The sequence below is a fragment of the Littorina saxatilis genome, linkage group LG3 (genome assembly GCF_037325665.1).
Source record: "Littorina saxatilis isolate snail1 linkage group LG3, US_GU_Lsax_2.0, whole genome shotgun sequence".
Lineage (NCBI taxonomy): Eukaryota > Metazoa > Mollusca > Gastropoda > Littorinimorpha > Littorinidae > Littorina > Littorina saxatilis.
In genome coordinates this window covers 14902103-14926291 of record NC_090247.1, presented here as the reverse complement: position 1 = coordinate 14926291, position 24189 = coordinate 14902103, and the positions used below count along the sequence as shown (strand labels likewise).

The window sequence follows — 24189 nt, the reverse complement described above, 5'->3', positions numbered from 1 at the left end:
TCAAGTCCCGGGGAAGCTAAAGTCCGGCTGTAGTGATAATCTTCGAGAGTAATCTCCCTTTACCAAACTGAATGGCGAGTAAAAGCCAGCCACGCACTGTGCTTACCCTGAAGCGGAAAATTGATCTGACAATTTTTCATTTAACCCTTATTCTAAGTGGCCCCTCTCTCTCTCTCTTTCTCTAAAACACACACACACACACGCACGCACGCACGCACACACACACACACACACACACACACACACACCGGCTGTTGAACTGCCAGGACGGGGGTAGGTTAACACAGGACTTTGCAAGCCTGACAAAGACGATAGAAGAAACGTCACAAAACGAAATCAATAGTGGTTCCAAAATCACCTTGTTACTGCCTTGAGGCTATACAAATGTGCCACCGCATGTAGCAATAAAAGCTTTGAAGATATCACTACAACTACAAGCGATTGGCCGGATGTAGTAATAAAACCTACAAAAATAGAACTATAACCGGACGTCCGGATGTAGTGATAAAACTTACAAAAATATCACTATAACCGGACGTCCGGATGTAGTGATAAAACCTACAAAAATATCACTATAACCGTCCTGGTGTAATGAAAGTCCGGATGTAGTGATACAAAAATTTGGTCCCGAGGGCGATCACTACATCCGGACTTCACTGTACCTGTTTTAGGTACTCGGTTTGGAAGGAGCGTTCTTCCCCAAAAATTCCTACAATATACAGTAGGTGTGAGAAACATAACATCCTTTCAGAGATGTTTATACATCATTGTTGTAAACTCCCCCTTTTTTTTTTTAGCTCCATGACAGGCAAGTAAACATGGACGGGTAGTGTTCTTTAAGAGCTGTTTTCATTGCAGAGGAAACTTTGAGATACATGAAAATGTGTGTCATAGCCGATGAAAGATTGCAGTATGCATACGTCATTGTAAATATCATGTGTTGCCAGGAGCTTGGAGTCTAAAGACTTCCAGAACACCCTACGTATGTATGTATACATGTATGTATGTTGGTTGTGTGTGTGTGTGTGTGTGTGTGCGCCTGCCTGTGCGTCTTTTCCGTGGATATCGGCTACAAACACACAAAGCATGGCATGTTTCATGACACTAGTGTGTACATCTTATTTACTTCAGTAAGATTGTACATGAAGGAATTATACATCGCATCTGCTTCAAATTAATCCATTTTCTACAACAGCGTGCAGGTACACTCATGAGAGATAATTTTCAGTTACACCAACTAACGGGACTTATTTCCATTTATCATGAATGCATGTACCGTAAAATACCTTGTAAGCGCCCACCCTCCCTCATGCACCCTCGTCTCGATTCTCAGTCTCCTGAAAAACATGAAGTCAACATTTGACTAAACGTAAAAACCCGGAAAAGCTATATTATTAAATTGCCCGTTTGAGCTCAATGAAAATTGTTTGTCTCCTACTCATACCTTCTCTTCCACGTTCATGGGCTGAAACTCCCACGTTCACTCGTGTTTTTGCACTAGTGGATTTTTACGTGTATGGCCGTTTTTACCCTGCCATTTAGGCAGCCATACGCCGCTTTCGAAGGAAGCATGCTGGGTATTTTCATGTTTCTTTTACCCACCAAACTCTGACATGGATTACAGGATCTTCTCTGTGCGCACTTGGTCTTGTGCTTGCGTGTACACACGCACTGGCAGGTCTGCACATAAGTTGACCTGGGAGATCAGAAAAATCTCCACCCCACTAGGCGGCAGCGGCCGGGATTCGAACCCACGACCTCCCGCTTGGGAGGCCAGCGTCTTACCACTAGTACTACTCATACCAATCATCAGCACAATCAGACTCATGTTGTATGTAAATAAATAGTGCAGTATTTACAGAATTACCAAGACGTCAGTGATTTTTGAATGACATGTGTGTCTGTTTATTTTTTCTTTTATTCTTTCTTTCTTTCCAAAAGCCAAATCAGATTTTGTAGTTTGAGAGGCTTTAAACTTTCCAGTCAATCTCTCACCATTTTAAATCTGTCAAACTCACCACACACTCTAGAAAACAAAAAGAAAATTCTACAGGTAAAATATTGCACATTTTAATTCATAAACAAGAAAGATGAACTTGTCAACATATATACACATAAGTAAATGCCAGTAACAATGACCCTTAGGTCAAAGAGAAGTTCAAAGAAACGCTGAACAAGTAAACTGTAAAAACACCTTTTCACTGGAAGCACATTGGTAGGAACCCAAAACTTGATGAGTCCATCAAGCCATACAGTCCTGTTTCCATTGCACACAATTTAATTCATTTTACTACAGTTACATTTGTAACCGAGTGCCGAAACACTACGATCACCTCGGGAGGCGAAGTGCAAACAGGATTGAAAATAAAAACTGTTATGCAAACCCGAAGGTTTCCATGAACATACAGACAATGGGAAACCACCAGACCCCATCACAAACAGAATTCCACAATCCACGGGTGTTGACTTAAAGGCCAATAACTCGGGTGCAGAGTCTGCTGTGAAAGGAGCGGTAGCCTCCCCTGTCACACATTAAAGGCACACTCCTTCTTGTGAAAACGATCGGCTCAACATCACAGATCTGCCAAGACGTTTATATAGATAAGATTATCCTTCCACTTGCGTCAAGGTTCATCAATCGTCAGCCATTATTATCTAACATTTTTCTTTTTGATCTATGTGCATGGACTCAGGTTTCCATTGAAAACTAAGCCCAGTCTTTCAAATAATAATGGCTAGGTTTTACAGTCTGTGAACCCTACAAATATCAAGATGATAATTTGTTAATGCACAATTTCATTTGATTAGTAAATGGATCACCTCTTTCTTTTGATTTCTGCTTCAGTAAAAATTTAGTACGTTCATGTAAACTCAGTGTTCCCCACCTCTTGCTACAAATCAAAACAGAAATGTTTATCAAATAGATAAAAAAAAAAAATGTAACTCATAAATTTCATTCCAACATGAACAAATGCCGATTAATGCTGATGCAACTAGTTAATCCTACAACTGTACAGACTGCTACATCCAATCATAAAATACTGACAAATCTTCCTTTCTGTTCACTTCTCACTCTCAGGAACCCCCAAACTGTGCGGACCTGAATCCCAAACGTACTGGGAGCCAAAAATGATGGAAGGGGTCACGCGACTGGAAAAGATAAGGTCCTGGGACGCACTACATTTCTGTAATCATGCGTACTGTAGGTACTGTTTTCTGAAAATCTTCTCCCAGATCTGTATCGAAGCAAATTTACAGAGTTAATCCAACAGATATGACCCTAATGTTTTTGTGTGGGGCTCAAAGAACTTCCCAAAGTTGGCATTACGTTGAAATGAGCGCTCCAAAGATCCTGTGTCAGTGAAGAATGTGCCTTCCGAAAGGAAGAATATGAACTTCCTGGTCTTCGGACCCTCTTAAGTTTCACAGTGGATCCTCACTTTTAGGACCTCCAACAATTTGAGAAAATCAGATCTTAACAAGAGGCGAAGCCTTCAAGGCTCACGTAAGAAATCGACAAACAGTAACACAAACTCAATCACTCCGTCACACATACACACACAGTAAGCATAGGTGACACTGTGCAAGAAAGCGAGACACTAGATCTAGATCTGTCTGTCTGCATGTAGCCTACTTACAGGGACACGACTGCCAACTAGTCTCGGCCCGCTCAAAATAACAATGACCGAGACTTTCAGTAATTCCTTCGCGTGACGTCTAACCCTCTTACGTCATAATGTGACGTCTTCAAATAACGAAATGTTAAAGTTTCTACCACAGATATACACACGCACGCACATACGCACGCACAGACAGACAAAGTTACGATCGCATAGGCTACACTTACGTGAGCCAAAGAGGAGGGAGTCTTAAAATGGGGGTACATTTACACTTTCAGAGGTTGTAAACAGAAAGTCTGAGAAAACAGGGTCTTAAAAGGGAGGGAGTCTTAAATCAGGGGTCTTAAATGGGGGGTTCCACTGTATACATTAAAGTTGGGGGCCCCAGGACTCTCAAGGTAGAGAATCTGTGGGGATCCCCGATTCTGTTCCCCTCTCTCCTTCCATTTCCGTTTTTGTCGCCATTGCTGTAGTTATTAATGTTATTTATTAGCAGGGAGAATGCCAGGTGGCACATTCTGGTGAATCTTGCAGTTTGTGTTGGCTTTGGTCACTTCATGATTATCCACCTCCCCTTTCTCCCTCCAGTGGTTGTCATCATTGTTGTAGTTATAAATGTAATTTATTGGCAGAGAGAATGCCAGGTTGCACAGTATTCTGTTCTGGGCACAGACTGAATAAATTGTGCTGTTCGTGCTGACTTTAGTCCCAGCACTACTTCCTTGCTGGCTTTAAGTCACATCATAATTATCATCCTCCCCTCTTCCTTTCGTTGTCATAATTGTTGTAGTTATTATTATTAATGTTATTTACTGACAGAGAGAATGCAAGGTGGCACATTCTGTCCTGAGCTTAGCTGTGGATGAATCTTGCTGTTTGTGCGTGCTTGCTAGTCTCCTCCTTCCCCTTCCCAAAGATGTTTTCTGCCGCCGCTGCTGCTGTTGTTAATGTTATTTGGCGGCAGGCAGTGTGCCAGGTGGCGCATTCTGTCCAGAGCTGAGACTGTGGATGAGCTGTGCGATCTGTGCGTGCTTGCTGACTTCCACCTCCAGGTTCTGGATCTTGCTGTTGTAAGACTGCAGGCCTTCCTCCTGCTCCTGGTTCAGCTTCTCCAGCGACTTCATCTGCACACACACAACACACACAAAGCTTCACTTACACAGATACGATATCATGGCTGCCAACCTTATGACTATGACATTCCTGGGGGGGTTCAGGGGTCACAGAAGATGTTTAGTAAAGGAAGGTGGCAAAAATGTTTTTTTCGGGTGTGTTATGCTTAAAATTGCCATTCATTTAACAAAAGAAAGAAGGAATGGTGTCCCCCCTTGTCTCACTTGTTGAAAAAGTCATACTGCGATAAAACCCTCACTTTAGCCTTTGTTTCTTTAATCTTTTTGTTGTTTTTGGCAGCATTTTAAGAAGGCCAAAACCGAAAAGAAGCACATCTTATTTTCTGTACATGCGCACATCGACTTGGCTGGTCTCGGTTAACCAGTGCATCTTTTCGCCAGTTTCGTCCCAAGAAAAGAGGCTGCTTTCACAAATTATTTTTAGAAAATTTCCTTTTAGGGAAAATCAAATAAATTTCGTGATGGATTTCAAACATCGGGAGGTTCCCGAAAAATTAGTTATGCGACAGATACAATATCGATTAAAAAACCACCCAAGACATGTCTTTTTGACCCTCTATTTCGAAGTGAAATCTCTGACGTCAGAGGTCATTTTGACTATAATCTAGCATGTAAGAGACATCTATTCTGCTCAAAAGAGTCATCAGTTCAGTCAAATCATGCAGCTGACTTTCCCCTTGAAGCACAAACCTTTTAAATTCTCTAGCTTTCGACAATTTGATTGACGAAGAAAAAAATAAAGCAGCGCTCTACCAGTACAGAGGAACCCCCATTTTAAGAACTTAAAAAAATCAGGTCTTCAAACGGAAATAGTCTTAAAATGGGGGTAAATAAAATGGGGGTAAATAAAATGGGGGTAAATTCACAGATGTTATGAAATAAAATCTGAAAAGTAAGGGGGAGTCTTAATTTAAATCGTGGTGTCTTAATTAAGAGGTTCCACTGTAACACATCATCACTGACATGTAAGTTTTTTAACATACTAAGCCATCATAGACAAGGCCAGGGCCTAGCATTGGAAAAAGTGAGTTGGGCTTATAAAAACGGAAAAATCCTTGAAAATCGGGAATTCCCGATTAATTCCTTCTTTAAAAGACAACAAAAATTAAAATGTGTTGGCATATATACGCCGTTTTGCGTACAATGCTAGGCCCTGCAAGGCGGGACACAACTACAGACATACCCTCTGCTGCATCTCTTTCTTGGTCTGTTCCAGCAAGGAGATGTCTGCTCGCAGTTTGTCGACGCATTTCTCCAGCGCGTCTTTTTCTTGCTCCAGCTCTTCTCTGTCCTTCACCACACGGCTGTGTTTCTCCGTCAGTGTCTGCAGCGCCTTGCTCGTTTCTGAAAACATCAAAGTCATTCAGTTTCTGTTTCACCGTCAGTGTCTGCAGCGCCTTGCTCGTTTCTGAAAACATCAAAGTCATTCAGTTTCTGTTTCACCGTCAGTGTCTACAGCGCCTTGATCGTTTCTGAAAACATCAAAGTCATTCAGTTTCTGTTTCACCGTCAGTGTCTGCAGCGCCTTGCTCATTTCTGAAAACATCAAAGTCATCCAGTTTCTGTTTCTCCGTCAGTGTCTGCAGCGCCTTGCTTGTTTCTGAAAACAGGAAAGTCATTCATTTTTTGCTTCTGTGTTCACTGATTTCACTCCAATTTTTTAAAAGGTCACTTTGACCTAAACTGCAGTTTTCTAGCCTGCAATTAAGGCAGCCTTCCTCCGTTCATGAGGGTGGTGCATGTTTGGTACTTTCATGTTTCCATGGCCCACAAAACTCAGACATGGATCCCAGACTTTTCAACATGCATAGTTGATCTACTGCATGCATAAAACATGAAGGGGTTTCAGGAACTCAGCAGATCTGTGCATATCTTCACCAGGGAAATTGGACAAAATCTGACGCCACCATTTACTCACCAGGCGCTGCCACCGGATTCGAACCCCAGACCTTCCACTTGGAAGGCGTAAGCACTTACCACTGAAGCTAATACGTCTGTCGAAAAAAGATCGCTGTATTACTTTGTGGGCAGGACAGAATGGCACGAAAGCATTCTGACTCGTATGCATCTTGGCTCCTGAAGATAAGCTGACCCTGCATCCTACTCCTCGCAGTGTCAGTGTAAAGACATCAGACTAATTGAAAACCACACATATCTCAGTCTGAGGGTCAAGCGTTTACACCCTCCATTTCCATTTCATCTCATTTCCATTGGAAAATTTGGGTCGCTTCCTCCCAGTGGAAAGCTAGCAGCAACAGGTGTGTGCATGTTTAGTGTAACCAGCCACCTGCACTTATGCCAGAATGACTAAGGTCTTTTACGTGTCACTGTGGTGACACAGAATGGGACATGGATACCGTTTCTGAGTCTGCACATAAAGTTGACCCGTGTCCGTCCTGTCCTAAGTTTGAACTTGTGACCCAAGGATCTTAAGTCCAGTGCTCTACCAACTGAGCTACCATGCCCCCTCAGCATAACAAACTGCAGTGACTGACCTAACAGCTTGGCCTCTTTCTCCTTCAGTGTGCGAGCCAGCAGCTTTCTCTCGTCCTCCAGCTTCTTCAGCTGTTCGCTGGCTCTGAAAAAAACCAGGAAACACATTTAGGTACAAGTAGGGTGCTGCATATGCTGCATTGGCGAAAGAGTACAGCTTAAAAAGACAATCATATCTCACGCACTGTGCAGCGCTGAAAGTCCACAAAATTGGGCACTATAGTACTTCTCATAATTTACAGCTAGAGAGTAAATGTAACCGAGTGCCGAAACACCACAATCACCTTTGGAGGCGAAGTCCAATCAAACAGGATTGAGAATTTTAGAGCTTATTTCTCAGCCCTATAAAAACTGTTATGCATTCGCAAAGGAATCCATGAACATACAGAGAGACAAAAGCCGCCAAACCCCATCACAAACAGAACTCTACAATCCACAGGTGTTGCCTTGCGAGCTATAAATAGCTCGCAACTTCTAAGGCGAACAACTCTGCAGAGTCTGCTGTAAAGGGCGACGGTAGTCTCCCTGTCACACTCGCCCCCGTTTGAATGAACTTTGTCCCCAAAGTTCCGAACCATGGACCCGCCAAGCTTAGGTCCCTCCCAGGTTCGTGGAATGGGAACAGCACGAAAATGATTCAGTGGCCATAACGCCATTCCTGAACATATCATGTCGAGTCCCATCCCTGTCGACGACGCCAAATGTAACCGAGTGCCGAAACACCACAATCACCTTTGGAGGCGAAGTCCAATCAAACAGGATTGAGAATTTTAGAGCTTATTTCTCAGCCCTATAAAAACTGTTATGCATTCGCAAAGGAATCCATGAACATACAGAGAGACAAAAGCCGCCAGACCCCATCACAAACAGAACTCTACAATCCACAGGTGTTGCCTTGCGAGCTATAAATAGCTCGCAACTTCTAAGGCGAACAACTCTGCAGAGTCTGCTGTAAAGGGCGACGGTAGTCTCCCTGTCACATAAACAAGAAAGATCTCACCAACAGCTTAGCAAGATGTACCTAGGGTCAATGGCCTTCCTCACAGGAGGCCAAAGGCTGAAAAGCCTAGAAGAAGTACGAACACGTCTGAACACAAGCGTGTTGAAGTAGGGAATGACTATACCGGTGGTATGTACCGCGCATGTGCAGGCTGCCGGTGAGGGGAGGTAACTACCAGGGCCTTGACTTCAAGGTTTTGTTTTGGGAGTTATCTCCCCCTGTTACCCGGGTCTGTACTTCAATGTCTAAGCATCAAACGGAAGTTAATGCTATATATGTGAGTTGGAGTAAGAATATGTGATTTAATCCTAATAATTGTCATACACATTACCCACTTCCTTTCTGCTCCTAACCCAAATCAACCAAGGTCAGATAATTATTACAATAATTTTCCATTTGAACACTCATAAATTTCACAAAGAACAGCTCTCCCGTGTTCAGGTTCCAAGGAGCGTATAAACATTTCTCATCCTACATGAAGATACCATACACAGATATATGCAGTAAAAAAAAAAAAAGTAAAAACCTGTCTTGATTCTATTTTCTTTTCCCCAGTCATCATAAATCAACGAATGTCTTTTGGCGTCACCAGTCAGCAAAACACCCCAAAAAATTCAAATAGTCAAACACTTAATTGTCATTTTTGCAAAACTGCCACACTTTTTAACGGCAAGGCTAGTAAGGAGACTGCAAAGGCTGCTGAACACTTCTAGATATTGCTGAAACTTTTATGGCCATTTCAGCAAATTCAACTTTCTAAAAAATCCCAGCAACATACACTCAAGTCCTAACCCCCCTTTCTTCCATGAAAGGAATAAACATTAAGCGCACATGTCATGCTGGTGTTTTAGGGACTCGTAGTGTTTCTGTAGTATCTCATGCATCTCCAGTGTCGTCTTCAGCTCCTGTTGTTGTCGCGTCAAGCATGACTCCATCTCCTCACACCTGAAAAGACAATGCCAAGATGAAAGTGCCCCGCCTGTACGGTACGTGCAAAGTGGTAACTGTCATAAAAGAAAACCCTTGTATGTGGCAGGCATTCAGTGATTCAGTCACCAGAGGAGTGTTACATCATAGATATCACTGTCCTTCATTGGAACAGACGGAAGTTCAGAAATAACTTTTCGGTTTGTATGGGTTGTGAAAGAGTGAATACTCTTGCTTTTACTTTTTGTTTGTTTGTTTGTTTGTTTGTTTGTTTGTTTGTTTGTTCGTTTGCTTAACGCCCAGCCGACCACGAAGGGCCATATCAGGGCGGTGCTGCTTCGACATATAACGTGCGCCACACACAAGACAGAAGTCGCAGCACAGACTTCATGTCTCACCCAGTCACATTATTCTGACACCGGACCAACCAGTCCTAGCACTAACCCCATAATGCCAGACGCCAGGCGGAGCAGCCACTAGATTGCCAATTTTAAAGTCTTAGGTATGACCCGGCCGGGGTTCGAACCCACGACCTCCCGATCACGGGGCGGACGCCTTACCACTAGGCCAACCGTGCCGGTTTGCTTTTACTGAATCCAACTTTTCCTACATGACAAAAGTCACTAACGAGGGGTGTGTCTGAAACATGTGGACAAGGAGCATGTGTAGAAAGCTTGCCTCACTAAAAGCAAGAGTGTTCCCTCTTTCACCAGGTCAAGAGTTCCTCTATTGAGATACATGTCGCCTAAGAATATTGATGATGAATATACCATAAAATCACAAAAATGAAATCTTACTTGTTGTTTGCAACATATTTAATAACAAAATTTAATGACTGAATTGCAAAGAATAAGTAGTAGCTGTTTATACTGGCAAGATTTGTGACATAACTATCAAAATATCATATTTCAGAATATTCTTGACGATGAACAAACCATAATATCACAAAAATCAAATCTCACTTGTTGTTTCAAACATATTTGATATTGAGCTGCAAAGTATAAGTAGCAGCTGCTCATACTGGCAAAGTCTGGGACATAATTATCACATAATATTCCCTAAAATCACACAAAAAAGCAATACACACTTACAAGCATGCTACATCTTGTAGCACACAATCCCAAATATTTGAGTTTCCAATTTCAAACCAGTGCCAACAAAACTAGCTGTACTTGCTCTCGCAAAAGAGTTTGAAACTGCATAAAGTAACCAGAACACGCAATACTCACTTATCACAGAGATCAGCATGAGCTCCTTTGAGCTCTTCAAGCTCCAAGGCTTTCAGCTCTAACCTGAAACAAACCAAGACATTGTTATTTCCACCAGTTCAGAAACAACCTTCATCCAAGCCATAACACAGCCCTTTTTGAAACACAGCATTGGCAGACACATCCTAACATGAGTTCAAGACCCCTCTGTCAAAAACAAAAGTTACATACAGCAGTCCCTGCAATGTACGGCCCCCAGCGTGAGCGGCCACCTGACATGTACGGACACATTTGCTCGGCACGGAGTGTTTTCCTTCTATATTTTCCGCCCCTTAAACGGACACCTGCAAAACGTGGGACACGGACACTAATTTCCGGTCCCAACAGCAGGTCATACCTGCAAAGTACGGACAGACCATCGTCAAATTTTCACCACACCAAAATCGATAACAGAGCAGTCCGGCTCTTGGTACAAAGGTCACAGCCGCAAAGGCGTGATGACAGTCTGTAGAGATTCTTATTAATCTCTCTATCTACAAGTACTTACCAGTTCCATTTAACTTTGCATAATTAGCATGGTATGCAAAGTTAAATGGAACTGGTAAGAACGTAGTAGAATCTGTTAATTTGGGTGCACGTGTACCCATCAGGAGGGGGTTAATTTGGGTCAGGAGTGGAGTACACGCACTTTCTTGCTTTCAAATGCGAAGATGCCAACATGAAACTGCACTATGCTCTTTATTCTTGTCTGTTGGACGTAAGCAACAGAAGCCACAGTCGATGAAGGCCCTCAGAGAAAGAGAGTGAAAAATCGGCCACCGTTCTCAGCCTCGCTGTCTGTGTGTAACCTCTTTCATTGACAAGATACTCGTTTCCCCGCAGCCTTGACCAGTGAGTCGGTTACCTAATCTGTGAACCCTTCAGTTGTGTTGCTTTGTCAAAAGTTAGACACAGTCAACTGGTTTTGCTCTGAGTGAACAGTGCAGCTGGCCTCAATAGTCCCCTGTCCGCCCAGCCGACCTTCCCCTCGACCCTGCTTGTAACCTCGATGTTTGATGCCCCCGAAAGGGGCACGGTACTCTCTAAGCACCCAAAACCTCAAAGTGAGATAACTGGCGGAAACCTTCCTATTGTAGTCTCCTGTCCACCCAGCCGACCTTCCCCTTAACCCTGCTTGTGACCTCGATGTTTGATGCCCCCGCAAGGGCACGGTACTCTGTAAGCACCCAAAACCTCAAAGAGATAACTGGCGGAAACCTTCCTATTAGCCGGTGACACCTCTCTGGCCACAGCACCAAACAGAACATGGCTGGGGGGAGGGAGAGAGAGAGAGAGAGAGAGAGCGGGGGGGGGGGGGGTAGCTGGCTAAACTCTGTGGGGTGTCCGGTGTCACTGCATGTCAGCAGGAAGAGCATTGGAGAGAAATAGAGAGGTGTACTCTTCCAAACAATTTCCAAGGATCAGTTGACAGGGCAGTGAGGGAGAGTGAGCGGTGTTGTGTACAGTGTATTTCCGACTGAAGAGTGAAAAGTCACTGCCACAAGATCGGCATGCAGTCAATAAAGCCAGACAAGAAGAATGATTATGACTCCATGCGGCTCTATCTGCTGGTTTTTATTCAAACTGGTTTTCAACGCTTATTCTCACAAAGCATCTGCACACGTGCCTCTGTGCTGTGTTTGTGTGGCTGCTTTCGTATGATGTCAGTGCATGGTGAGTGCGTTCACTGCCTTGAGGATATATTTTATCTCTTCTTTTCAACACCATTCATACAAATCATTTTTTGCAGAACGTTTAACAAAATATTTGGAGTTGGATGTTATCGTTTAGTAGCCACAAGAAGTGGTTAGCATAGACTCAAACATATTGTGTGTGTGTCTGTGTGAGTGTATGGGGGAGGGGGTGGTGTGGTTACCCCTCCCGTGACCGGCCACCTGCAATGTACGGACAGGTTTGCTATGGCCCAAGGGTGTCCGTTCATGAGAGGGACTGCTGTAGAATACGAATTTCTTCTTCTTCTGCGTTCATGTGCTGAAACTCCAACGTACACTAATTTTTTGCACGAGTGGGTTTTTACGTGTATGGTTGTTTTTACCCAGCCCTTTAAGTAGCCATTCACCGCTTTCAGGGTGTGCATGCTTGGTATTTTCCTGTTTCTATTACCCACCCATTACGCCCGTCACAGAATACGATTAAGAAAACACTCACTGATTTTTCTCATGTTTGAGCAGGTCGTACTCGTTCTTCAGCCGGTCCTTGTCCAGTTTGATTTCGTTCATCTCCTGCAGCAGTCCTTCGTTCTTCCTCTCCGCTTCTTGGTACAGACACCTCATTTTGTGGGCCTCTGCTCCGTGTCTGGCCTGGCGGGAGCGGTACTGGGCGATGAGACGATCGGCCTGAGTCAGCGCCATGGACTTTGCTTCCAGCAGGTCCTGCAGGTGGTCCTCTTTGGTCTGATGGGACTGCAGTCTGTGTTCGTAGATCTCGATGATGTCGGCCGTCTTCAGATCTCTTAGCTGTAAGGGAGAGGACAAAATGTAGGCATTAGAAATGTCAAGCCGTTACCACTACAAAAGACAAGACAAGACAAGACAAGACAAGACAAGACAAGACAAGACAAGACAAGACAAGACAAGACAAGACAAGATGGAAAATCGCAGATCTGTGAAAAAGTCCAACCTAACCAAGCTGCCAATAACAACGGCTAACTAAACTCAATAGAGGAGTGCATCTTTTGGCAGGACAGTGCATGTCCAACCTAACCAAGCAATCTGTCAATCACACCGGCTAACTAACCTCAATAGAGGAGTGCATCTTTTCGATGAGGGACTGGATTGAGTCGTCAGCAGTCTGCATGCTCTGCAAGGAGAGGTCGCCCATAGCTCGACGATGCACCGACAAGTTCTCCTTGTCTTCCCCCATGCTGGACTGGCGGGAGGGCGTCACAGAGATGTCCATGGCGGACTCTGACAAAGTTGAAGCCTTGGGAGCTGCACTTGCGTTTGTTGCTGCTACTGCATCGCCCAGGCTGTTGACCGGGGAGGGAAACGTATCTCAGCAGGGTGTTGGTAAAACGTTCTTAGGTGAATTTTGGTCAAAAAAGTATTGGCTTTTTCAAAATGTTGAATTTATAAACAGTCCTTGGTGTCATCTCCTCCTCACCAATAAAGGGCAACACTTTACAAGGATTGAGTGTGAATGTACAAGGGCTTCCCGAAATGCTGAGACAGCACCCCGAGGTGTCACAGACTGTGGGACTGTAGCTCTGTGGCATTCAACATGAAATAATAATGATAATAATAATGATAATAATTAATAATAATATTAACAAACACTTATTAATCACCCTTTCTCACAAAAGCTCACAGCGATGTACAATAGCAAAGCGCACAAATGTTATTGCCCAGGACATGTATGTAGGACATTGAGCTGCTGAACTCACATGACATCAGGAAAGTTATCCAGTGCGGCTCCCTTACAGGTGAGCTGTAAGGCAATCTGCACGAGGTCTCTGTCTTTGGATGTCCACCCTCTCGCCAGGAACGGCACCATCTCTTTGTCCTGTCAACATAGGTACTTTCTGTCATGCAGCAAAGAAGAGAATAAAGGTGGTCAAAAAGGAGGGAAAAAGGGTTCAACATTTTAAAATGGGAAAAATGTCAAGATTTTCATATTTTCTCATCCGTGGTTGTAAAAGCGAAAGGTATTTCATGTCATGCAGCAAAGATGGAAATGAAGGGGTTGAACGTTTTAAAATGGCAAAAAAAGATTTTCATCCGTGGCTGCAAAAAAGACAGGTAATGATTAACACACATGACCATGGTACTATTTGCTGCTTTGCAATAAATCTAACATATCAAGCTTTTCAAATCAATAGGGACTCTCATGGGGAGTAAAAAAAGGAACAGTTCCCAGTGAACTAATTTATCTGATCCATGTCTTTCAAGTTTGCTTATTCAGTTCTGATTCAACACAAAAAACATTTTCACCTAAACAAATTGAGAAAAAAAACGTGTACAAACGTCAAACCTCTTACAGATCCTGACAGATGCTCTCTCTCTTTTTGCAATTGTTTCGAAACACATGCTCTTGCTCTCTCTCTCATTCTCTCTCTCTCTCTCACACACACACACACAGTGACACACACACAGTGACACACACACAGTGACACACACACACACAGCAATACTAGCAGTGAAAGGGTTAACCTAGAGCCCCACCTGCAGAAGCTGGAAGAAGTACTGCTCCAAGCCGTCAACGTAGCGACGAATCTTGCTCATCAGCTGCATGGACAGCAACACCACTTCCACACCAGCCAGCCTGCCATCAAAGATACAAGACAGGAGAGAATATAATAACTATCAGTTGTTGCTGCTACATAGAAGCGTACCTGTGATTAACACTCACAAAGCCACTTGGTACAGAGAAGATGACTCTGAGAAGATTGCATCTATGACTGTTTTTAATCAGCACGCAATAGAGACAGGTGCTCTCTGTCTTGTTAGGATAATCATTACAAGTAAAAGTAACTGCAGTCTTTGGGATAGGTACCTGTGAATACACAAAATCAGTTGCAAGCACATACATGTTTTCAACCGTAAATAATCATGAAAAACAGTTCTAGTTTAACCTGTTTGCTGCCCGGAAATATTTGTATACAAAGCATTACCTGTATATTTATTTATACTTGAATTGACAACTTACAGTGTGCCCTTGATGTATAAATGAATACACCAAACAGGCACACATTGTTGTTTTTCTTCTTCTTCTGTTGTTTATTGAACGGTTTATTGTCTGTTAAAGAAAGTTACCCAGGAAATCAGATGACGTCGTACAGGCAGCAAAAGGGTTTATACTGTTGCAACCTCCATATCGCAGAAACATTTAAGCCAGTGTAGAATACAGCAAGGGGAAAAGAAAGAGAGGGAGGCCAAGAAACAGCTGGAGGCGTGACACAGAGGCAGAACTGAAGAGGCAAGGCAACAGTTGGACAGAAGCGGAAAGAACAGCCCAGAGCAGAGTGTGATGGGGGAAACGTCGTCAATGGCCTATGCTCCGCTGGGGGCAAAGGGCCTAAGTAAGTTAGTAAAAATACAGCAAGCCTGAAACATTGCAAACATGACAGAACTTGCTTACCCCCAGTCCTGGTCGGGGCTGACAGATTTGAGCGACGCGGACTGTCTCTGGACAGTCTTGTTACTGGTCAGCTGGAACTGAAGGAGGGAGGCAAAGTCCTGTGCCTTCACTGACTCTGCTATGCCAAGCTTGATCTCATCCTCCGAGCACAACACTAAAAACACATGTCAGCTAGTGATAAATTACATCACCTTTTGAGCATCTTCAAGTACTGAGGCAATCCCTGTACAGGGCAACTATCCTCATTCGGTTGGTGCGCCTAATTTCCCTGAGTGAAAGATAAAGTGGATAGTGTACCTATAAAAATAAAATCACAGGTGGGTTGGTAGGCAAGCAAGATGTCAGCTAATGATAAATGACATCACCTTCCTAACAAGTAACGGAAAACAGATATATGCTAATGATAAATTACATCACCTTCTGAGCAAATAACTGAAACCAGATATCAGCTAATGATAAATTGCATCATCTTCTGCGCAAATAACTGAAAACAGATATCAGCTAACAATAAATTGTATCACCTTCTGAGCACTTGTAACAGTGAAAACAAATATCAGCTCGACAGGGAATTGTATCACCTTCTGAGGACAACACTGAAAACAGATGTCACTCAACAAAAATTTAGAAAAGGACAGTATGTGTCAATAAGGAAAAACTTTTACCCAAAATGAATTCAAAATCTGTACCATTCCTCAGATGAAAACAGTGAAAGAGACAAACATATGGCCAGTTGCACCTCATGTCCAGTGCTCTACCACCTGCGGGTTCAAAACCGGGCCGGGACAGACACGGGTCAACTCTATGTGCAGACCCAGAGACGGTATCCATGTACCACCCCATGTCACCACAGAGGCACGTAAAAGACCTCGGTCATTCTGCCATAAGTGCAGGTGGCTGATTACACCTAAATACGCATACACTTGTGCAACTCATCTAAAGTCGGGGTAAACACCCGGGAACATGCCCGTAATGGCTTTGCAATGAGGGCATAAACTAGAATTTCTCTCTCAGTTGCACCTTTACTCTGGATCACACCTTACCTAAGAGCAGCCTGAGAGTCCCCGACAATCTGCCACAGGAGTTCTTGATGTTTGGGCTGTCTGGGTCCAGGGGGTCCCGCAGTGTTCCAACCAGCACCGGCAGCACCAAGCTCATCCCACTCTGCATGTCCTGGTCCTCCCGGCACAGCACTTCCTACAAAACACAGGTACAGGGTTACAACAGCAAAATAGACTAAATGTTAGACGGGCGCAGTGGCATGGTGTCAAGACGTCGGCCTCCTGATCGGAAGGTCGTGAGTTCGAATCCCGGTCGCTGCCGCCTGGTGGGTTAAGAGTGGAGATTTTTTTCCGATCTCCCAGGTCAACTTATTTGCAGACCTGCTAGTGACTTAACCCCCTTTGTGTGTACATGCAAGCACAACACCAAGTGCGCATGAAAAAGATCCTGTAATCAATGTCGGAGTTCGGTGAGTTATGGAAACACGAAAATACCCAGCATGCCTACTCAACGAAAGCGGAGTGAAGCTGACTATGCTCGCAGAGTATAGTGTGGGGAACCCAAATGGGCAAAACGAGCTCACTTGTAACCAAAAAATTCTGGAACGCTGAAGAAGAAGACTTAACGTTATGCAGTGTCCGCTCGACATGATGTCTTTTTCTTTCCAAAATCTACACACTGGAGCCACGATTCACTGCAGTGATCCCAAACTCACATGATCTCTTGAGAAAAAAAACATGACCTCAGGCAAAACACGTCAGCCATCACTGGGGGCCAGCGATCATTGCCGCAACAAATTAAATTCTGATGTGTATGTTTTCAAAAGAAATGGGGTCATATCGAGCAGACACTGCATAACATACACATCTGGAGTCAGTCATTATCTGCCATTGTTGGTTTTAACTGGTCGACCCCTTGATAGATTTTGACTCACCGTCTGATTTGTGCAGATTTTGTGTCCAAACACCCCCATGTGCAAACAAGCACACAATACAAATCCTGAGGTCACAACAAAAGTCTCAGGCCTTGGAAAACACCAATACACGCATACAGGGACAAAATTGGGTTGCGCGATTCTGTCGATGCATGCTATCACAAAGGACAAAAAGATATTTTAAATACCAAATACTTATCCTTTTCACTGGATCAAATGCACACCTCAAACAAGAGTCTACTCACCTCATACATTACTTTGAGAAACTCTAGCGCTGCCAGTGAGGGTTTTGCAGGCTGTTGCAGTTGGCAGGGCATCACATCTCAAACAAGAGTCTACTCACCTCATACATTTCTTTGAGAAACTCCAGCGCTACCAGTGAGGCCTGGCAGGCAGACGGCAGGGCATCACATCTCAAACAAGAGTCTACTCACCTCATACATTTCTTTGAGAAACTCCAGCACTACCAGTGAGGCCTGGCAGGCAGACGGCAGGGCATCACATCTCAAACAAGAGTCTACTCACCTCATACCTTTCTTTGAGAAGTTCCTGCGCTGCCAGTGAGGCCTTGCAGACAGTAGCAGACGGCAAGGCACCACATCTCAAACAAGAGCCAACTCACCTCATACATTTCTTTGAGAAGTTCCTGCGCTGCTAGAGAGGCCTTGCACACTGTAGCAGACGGCAAGGCACCACATCTCAAACAAGAGTCTACTCACCTTATCAGAGATGAGATTCCCAAATTTTTAATTTAAGAGGGTAAAAGAAATTTGGGGTCCAGGGGGCAAAGCCCCCTGAAGCTGAAGCGTTTTTAACATTTTCATAACAAAAAATTGCTCAGAAATGAGTCTTAGCAGCAGAATATTTTGTGTAAGTGCATGTGCTAACAAACTGAATTACAGCTGGTTACTGTCCATCAGAGCTGTACTGAACGCGCACTCATCCGCTCGTTCCATTCTTATCAGTCACTCAAACAAATTAAATGTCCACACCAGCTGTTTGCAGTTAAGTCCACGTAAAGTGAAATGTTATTGAATTAAATTAAAGCTTTAAATTTTAACTTTTGTGAAAAATCATAGCAATTTCAAAATCAATTTTCCAAAACATATTTACAAAAAACATGAAAAAGTTTAGCATCAAATTATAGCACAGCAGGGCACTGCTGGCCGATTGTCTCCCCTGCCCTTCTGTTGGGTCAACAAAGGGCTGTACAAAAACATGAAAAAGTTAGCATCAAATAGCACAGCAGGGCACTGCTGACCGATTGTCTCCCTTGCCCTTCTGTTGGGTCAAGCGAAGGGATTAAATGTAGCAAATTAAACATCAACTTGCCAAAATATATTTACCAAGGAAAAAGAAGAAAAAGGTTAGCGTCAGTAGCCCAGCAGAGCAGCTGACTTATTGTCTCCCCTGCCCTACTGTTGGGTGAAACAAAGGGGGCCTTTTGCGGGTCGCAAAAACGATTGAGGCAGACCTACAGAAACTGATAAAAATCGAGAAAGAGCCCGGGGATTACTTCCCTCGACCTGACCCTAAGGATCAACCAGGTTAGTAAGTAAACCGAAAAAAGAATGCCAGATGCCACAGTCGCGGGCTACTCAACCCAAACCACTCAGGGCGAAGGGAAGTAGGCTGTGGACCGATGCGATCTGTGAACTAAAGCTTAAGCTTCGGTTCCGGACCTGTCAATGACGGTACTGCACCGAAGCTCAAACGGTGGTGTCAGCTCACCCTGGCATGGCATGCAAGAAAAACAACAACAGCGAAATGTACAGCAGGAAACTGATCGGAACATACGAATTATCTCTCTTGACTATTACAATGGACATCAACCAGCGACATGAAACAAAGCTCCAGCTCCACAAAGTTACAAAATGCATGCCTCCATGATTGATAAAATGGAGGAGGGGTGGGTGGTGGAAAAATGTTCACCAAATACAAAAACATGACCTTTCAGCTTGCTGGAATCTTGCGTAGTGACGCTAAGCTAAGCTGTGCGCGGGGCACTGTCCGCCGCATCGGTCAGTTCCAACGGTCCGCTACGAGCCAATCAAAGAAAGGCGCATGCAATCACACAAACTGCCCATCGCCACGCGAGCGTGGCGAGAAGCTCTTTTGTGTAAGTGCATGTGCTGAATTACAGCTGGTCACTGTCCATCAGAGCTGTTCTTGAACGCGCACTCATCCGCTCGTTCCATTCTTATCAGTCACTCAAACAAATTAAATGTCCACACCAGCTGTTTGCACTTAAGGGGAGGTGGGCCAGTGCACTACCTTTTTTTTAATTTTGAATGTTTTATTGTGTCTGAATGTTATTTTATGAAAGAAATGAACAAATGATGACAAAGAATAGTCACTTTTTGTATTTTCGGTTGCTGGTTTTTGTTTTACGCGACAAAAACAGTCAAAATACAGACAAATGTAAGGCTTCTTTTTAAGCCTACTGTCTATATGATACTTACCGAGACAGTACTATTCTTGCACATTATCTATTATAGGCCGAAAAAATTGGACAAAACGCTGAGTGGGTACAATTATCTCCCATAACCATGCGCCACCGTGGATCCCAAGCACTGTCCGAGTGCTTCCCCCTTACAGGATGTAGGTGGCGCGTCCTCTTTCTTTATGAGCTGCAGACCCTCAAAAAGCCCATAACATATCAAGAGGGGAGGCGGGAGGGAAACTCTAATAGTACTGTCTCGGTAAGTATCATATAGACAGTAGGCTTAAAAAGAAGCCTTACAGTCAATATAACACTTACCTCGACAGTACTATTCTTGCACAGAATACCAGAGTGGTGTGAGGGTGATATGTAGAGTATTAAACTCCTTAATCAAAATCACTTAAATCCAAGGATTAAGATACCCAGGCAATTTTCGAACAGTACTACCGTAAAAGAAAATATACCCAAGAAACATACCTTAGACTGACGTGACCATGCTAGCAACCACTGCTGTGTGGTGAACTCAATGTCAAAGTCCAGGCCACTCAAAGCTTGAATACCACTGAGTCTACGGCAAGTGGCTAAAGCGATGAGGAACAATTAGTCTTAAAAATCAGCAACTTGATACTGATGCCTGCCAGGGGTTCAAACTCATTGCTACGCAGGAGTTTGAGGACCAGAAAGACATCCCCCTTGGGAAATGAAACCCGAGGTTTAGACACCGCTGCATTGCTAATACCCGAAAGGACATTAGCGATGAGGGAGGACCTGATCAAGTGTTCAGTTCTGCGACCAGTAGCGGCCGCAATCGTGGAAGCGATGGCAGATCTGTATCCAAGAAGAGTCTTAGAAGAAAGACTCTTCTTTTGATACACTTCCACCAGGAAGTTGGCCAAGTCCTGTGTTGAGGGATAAAGCGGCTTTATCCCCTTGGACAAGGCGAAGGTGGCCCAAGCTCTCCAGCGTAAGTCGTAGAGCTGATTAGTTGATCGCCTCTTAGCGTTCAAGGAAAACTCTACTGAACTCTTGTGCAATCCTAGTGCAAGCAGTTTGGAGCGCACAAGAGCCATGCGGTCAAGCACAGACTCTCTGGACGTGGATGAGGGAGGCATGATCGAGGCTGGAGCAGACCTCCCCCGTCCAGATCCAGAGGTAGAGGGTCTACGTGGGTGAGACCGCGAAGATCTGGAAACCACGGAGCTGTTGGCCAGTAAGGCGCGACCAAAATCAGTCTTGGTCGTTCCTGCAGATATTTTGCCAGCACCCTCGGAATCAGAGATGTCGGGGGATAGGCGTAAGCATCGAGGAGCCTCCACAAGAGAGTGAATGCGTCCAAGTGGAACGCATTCATGTCTCGAAAGGGGCTGACGTACCTGGGAAGCCGAGCGCTGAATCGAGTTACGAACAGATCGATCAGAGGACGGTCCCACCTTGCCCACAGACGCTGTAGAACGTTGTGAGCGATGGTCCATTCTGTGGAGAGAACCTGATCGCCCCGACTGAGAATGTCGGCCAGGGCGTTCAGTTTCCCCGGAACGAACTGGACTGACATCCGGACCTGATTGGTCTGGCACCAGAGCAGAATCTCCTCCGCCAACAGGGAGAGGGACCGAGAATTGGTGCCCCCCTGGTGGCGAAGGTAAGCTAAGCATGTGGTGTTGTTGTCCCCGTTGAAAATCAGAGGGGCCAAGGACAGGCCGAATGGGAGGGCCCGAAACTCGAACACCGTGCCCTCCCAAACGAACCGGAGCAGATGTCGGTACCCCGGGGCCACCAGGATGTGGAAGTAAGCATCCTGGAGGTCCCAGACATGGCCCAATCGTTTGGCCGGATGGCCAACCGGACCGACGAAGGGGTTTCCATCTTGAACTTGCACCTGTGAAGGTACAAGTTCAAGGTGGAGAGGTCCAACACCGGCCTGAACCGGCCGTCCTTTTTGGGGACGGTGAACAGGCGGGAGCAGAACCCCAGAGAAGGCTGAGAAAGGGGGTAGACCGCCTTCTTCTCGACCAACGAGTTCACCTCGTCCTGAAGAGCCTGCCATCTGGCAGGCTCTCGAGGAGGGGGGAACGTCCAAGGTAGAGCGGACAATGGAGGTTGTGACGACAGCGGTAGAGAAAACCCCGACCACACCACCCTCAAGAAAAACTGGTTGGAGACCAGTCTGCCCCACATGCCGCGGGCCCGAAAAAAGGGAACCGACGGACGAAAGAGGGGCAACTTGAGGGGGCGTCAACGTAGGGCCGGGACTCACTGAAAATTCTGCTGGCGGGCAGGCGCAGGCTTGCGACCACCCCCCCTGGTGGTGCTGCTTCCCCTTACCTGTCTGAGCACCCTTCGTCTTGCTTGGGAACGCAACAGGCGCCTAAGAGGAGGAAGAAGGAGGCAGTGAAACTGGCTTCTTCTTCTTCTTCTGAGGCTGGGAGCTGGAGGTGACTGTAGCACTTCTCTTACTCCCCGCCGCCGTCGCCGAAGCAGCGAGGCCAACCATCAGAGAATCCGTGTTCCTCTGGCGTGTGGACTCCACCACAGAACGAACAGTGTCCGGATGAAAGAGGGAAGAAGGCTGAGGAAACGTGTTCCTCAGACTCTTCCTCATATCCGGAGGCACTATAGAAGTAGGCAGAAAATGATCACGGAACAGGGCCAATAAAGTGGACCCGTGTTCCAATGGCCAATTCTGCCGCAGACGTCACGCACGATCGCACGGCATGCAAAGCCCGATCCACTCGAACCGTGTCAAGGACCCGAGTGGAATCGGACTCTGCCCGATCGGGAGGGTCCAACAGTGTGGACAGCGTGCTCATCCATGTCAAGGCCTGTGATTGGGCCTCGACTGTGGAAGAAACGGTGGCCTCAAGATTGTGGAACGAAGCAGAGCTCAGTTCCACCTTCTTGACCGAAGGCACCTCCCCAACGAACACATCACCGTCAGCCCCACCCTAAACACTCGAAGTCTGGAAAGGGAGAGTTCGAGAGTCAAAGGGAAAAGGGAGGGACGAAACAGATTGGACACGAGGAAACAGTGGAGGTGCGCCTCCCGAAGGAAAGCATGGCACTGAACCCGCGTCCTCCCGAGGAACATAGGTCGCGTTTGCACGTGAATCTGTACTCCTCAGGCGATGTGCTGCCGCTTCCACCGTGGCACTTAGACTAGGGTGGAACGCGAATTGCCGGCGGCCGGATCGTTCATAAAACGAGCCGCCGGCAGACGCGGCGTGAGCCTCCCGCGCCCGGGCCGAAGCGGACTCAAAGGACGAGAGGGCGTCTCAGGGAAGGACGTCCTGAAACTGTTCAAACGTCCTTCTAGCTGTGCGAGGACGAGCCTCCTGCCTCTCGTCCTCAGACCCCGGGTCCACGTCCTGTGTGTCAACACTAGACGACAGACGCTTAAGAGAGGCATCCGTGACGTCAAGACGCCGCGTGATGTCTGTCATGTACTGTTGGAAAGTACGAAGCATAGCTTCGGAAGTTCCATCAGAAACCGGCAAGGGTAGAGGTTCAGTGTTAACCTCAGGGCGACCCTGATCCTCCTCCCTATCGTCCTCCGACTCACTCTCCTCTTCACTTCCCGACAACTCCTCAAAAGCAGGAGTGTAGGGAGCTTGAGGGGGAAGAGCCGAAAGCGATGAAGCAGGCTGTGAAGAAACGCCCACAGAAGCAAGAGGCCGCGAAGACCCCTGCCCCAAAGACGAAACGTCTCCAGCAGCCGAAGGGGGAGAAAAACAACAACCCTGCGACTGTTGGGTCAGCCCAGCCAACGAACCCCCGCCATCTATAGACTGAACAGGAACCCATCGGGTCTGATCAGAAAAGAAATGGTCCGGTCCGGTCGGGGGTGCCGATCCGGTCCGGTAGGGTGGTCCGGTCCGGTGCCGTACCATCCGGAGGTCCCGTTCAGCACCGAACCATCGTACCCACAGAAGTGTTCGGGTGGTTAGGTCCGGTTCGGTGCCAGACCATCCAGACCAACAGAGGTGGTCGGGTGGTCCCGCACCGGACCATCCGGACCCGTAGGTCCGGACCCGTAGGTCCGGTACCATCCGGAGGTCCTGTTCGGCACCGAACCATCCGTACGCACAGAAGTGTTCGGGTGGTTCGGTCCGGGCGTGGACGTACCGTACCATCCGGACCCGTAGGTCCGGTTCGGTGCCAGACCATCCGGACCAACAGAGGTGGTCGGGTGGTCCGGAACGGTCCGGTAGGGTGGTCCGGTCCGGTGTTCCGGTCCGGTCCCGTACCATCCGGAGGTCCCGTTCGGTACCGAACCATCCGTACCCACAGAAGTGTTCGGGT

At 45.9% G+C, this 24189-nt stretch overlaps 1 protein-coding gene across 1 annotated transcript in view; it reads right to left on the bottom strand.

Annotated features, from left to right (window-relative positions):
• Positions 1-2054: 2054 nt before the first annotated feature.
• Positions 2055-24189, bottom strand: part of LOC138961711 (protein CIP2A homolog L-like) — a 37223-nt gene continuing 15088 nt past the window's right edge. Inside the window, exons 11-21 of the mRNA XM_070333381.1 lie at positions 16558-16711; positions 15518-15671; positions 14602-14701; positions 13824-13942; positions 13178-13409; positions 12590-12897; positions 10403-10465; positions 9078-9191; positions 7249-7331; positions 5937-6097; positions 2055-4744 (exon numbers count right to left, since the gene is read on the bottom strand). Of these exons, the coding sequence (XP_070189482.1) occupies positions 4571-4744; positions 5937-6097; positions 7249-7331; positions 9078-9191; positions 10403-10465; positions 12590-12897; positions 13178-13409; positions 13824-13942; positions 14602-14701; positions 15518-15671; positions 16558-16711 (1662 nt within the window). The 3' untranslated portion in view covers positions 2055-4570. The remainder of the gene's footprint in view (positions 4745-5936; positions 6098-7248; positions 7332-9077; positions 9192-10402; positions 10466-12589; positions 12898-13177; positions 13410-13823; positions 13943-14601; positions 14702-15517; positions 15672-16557; positions 16712-24189) is intronic.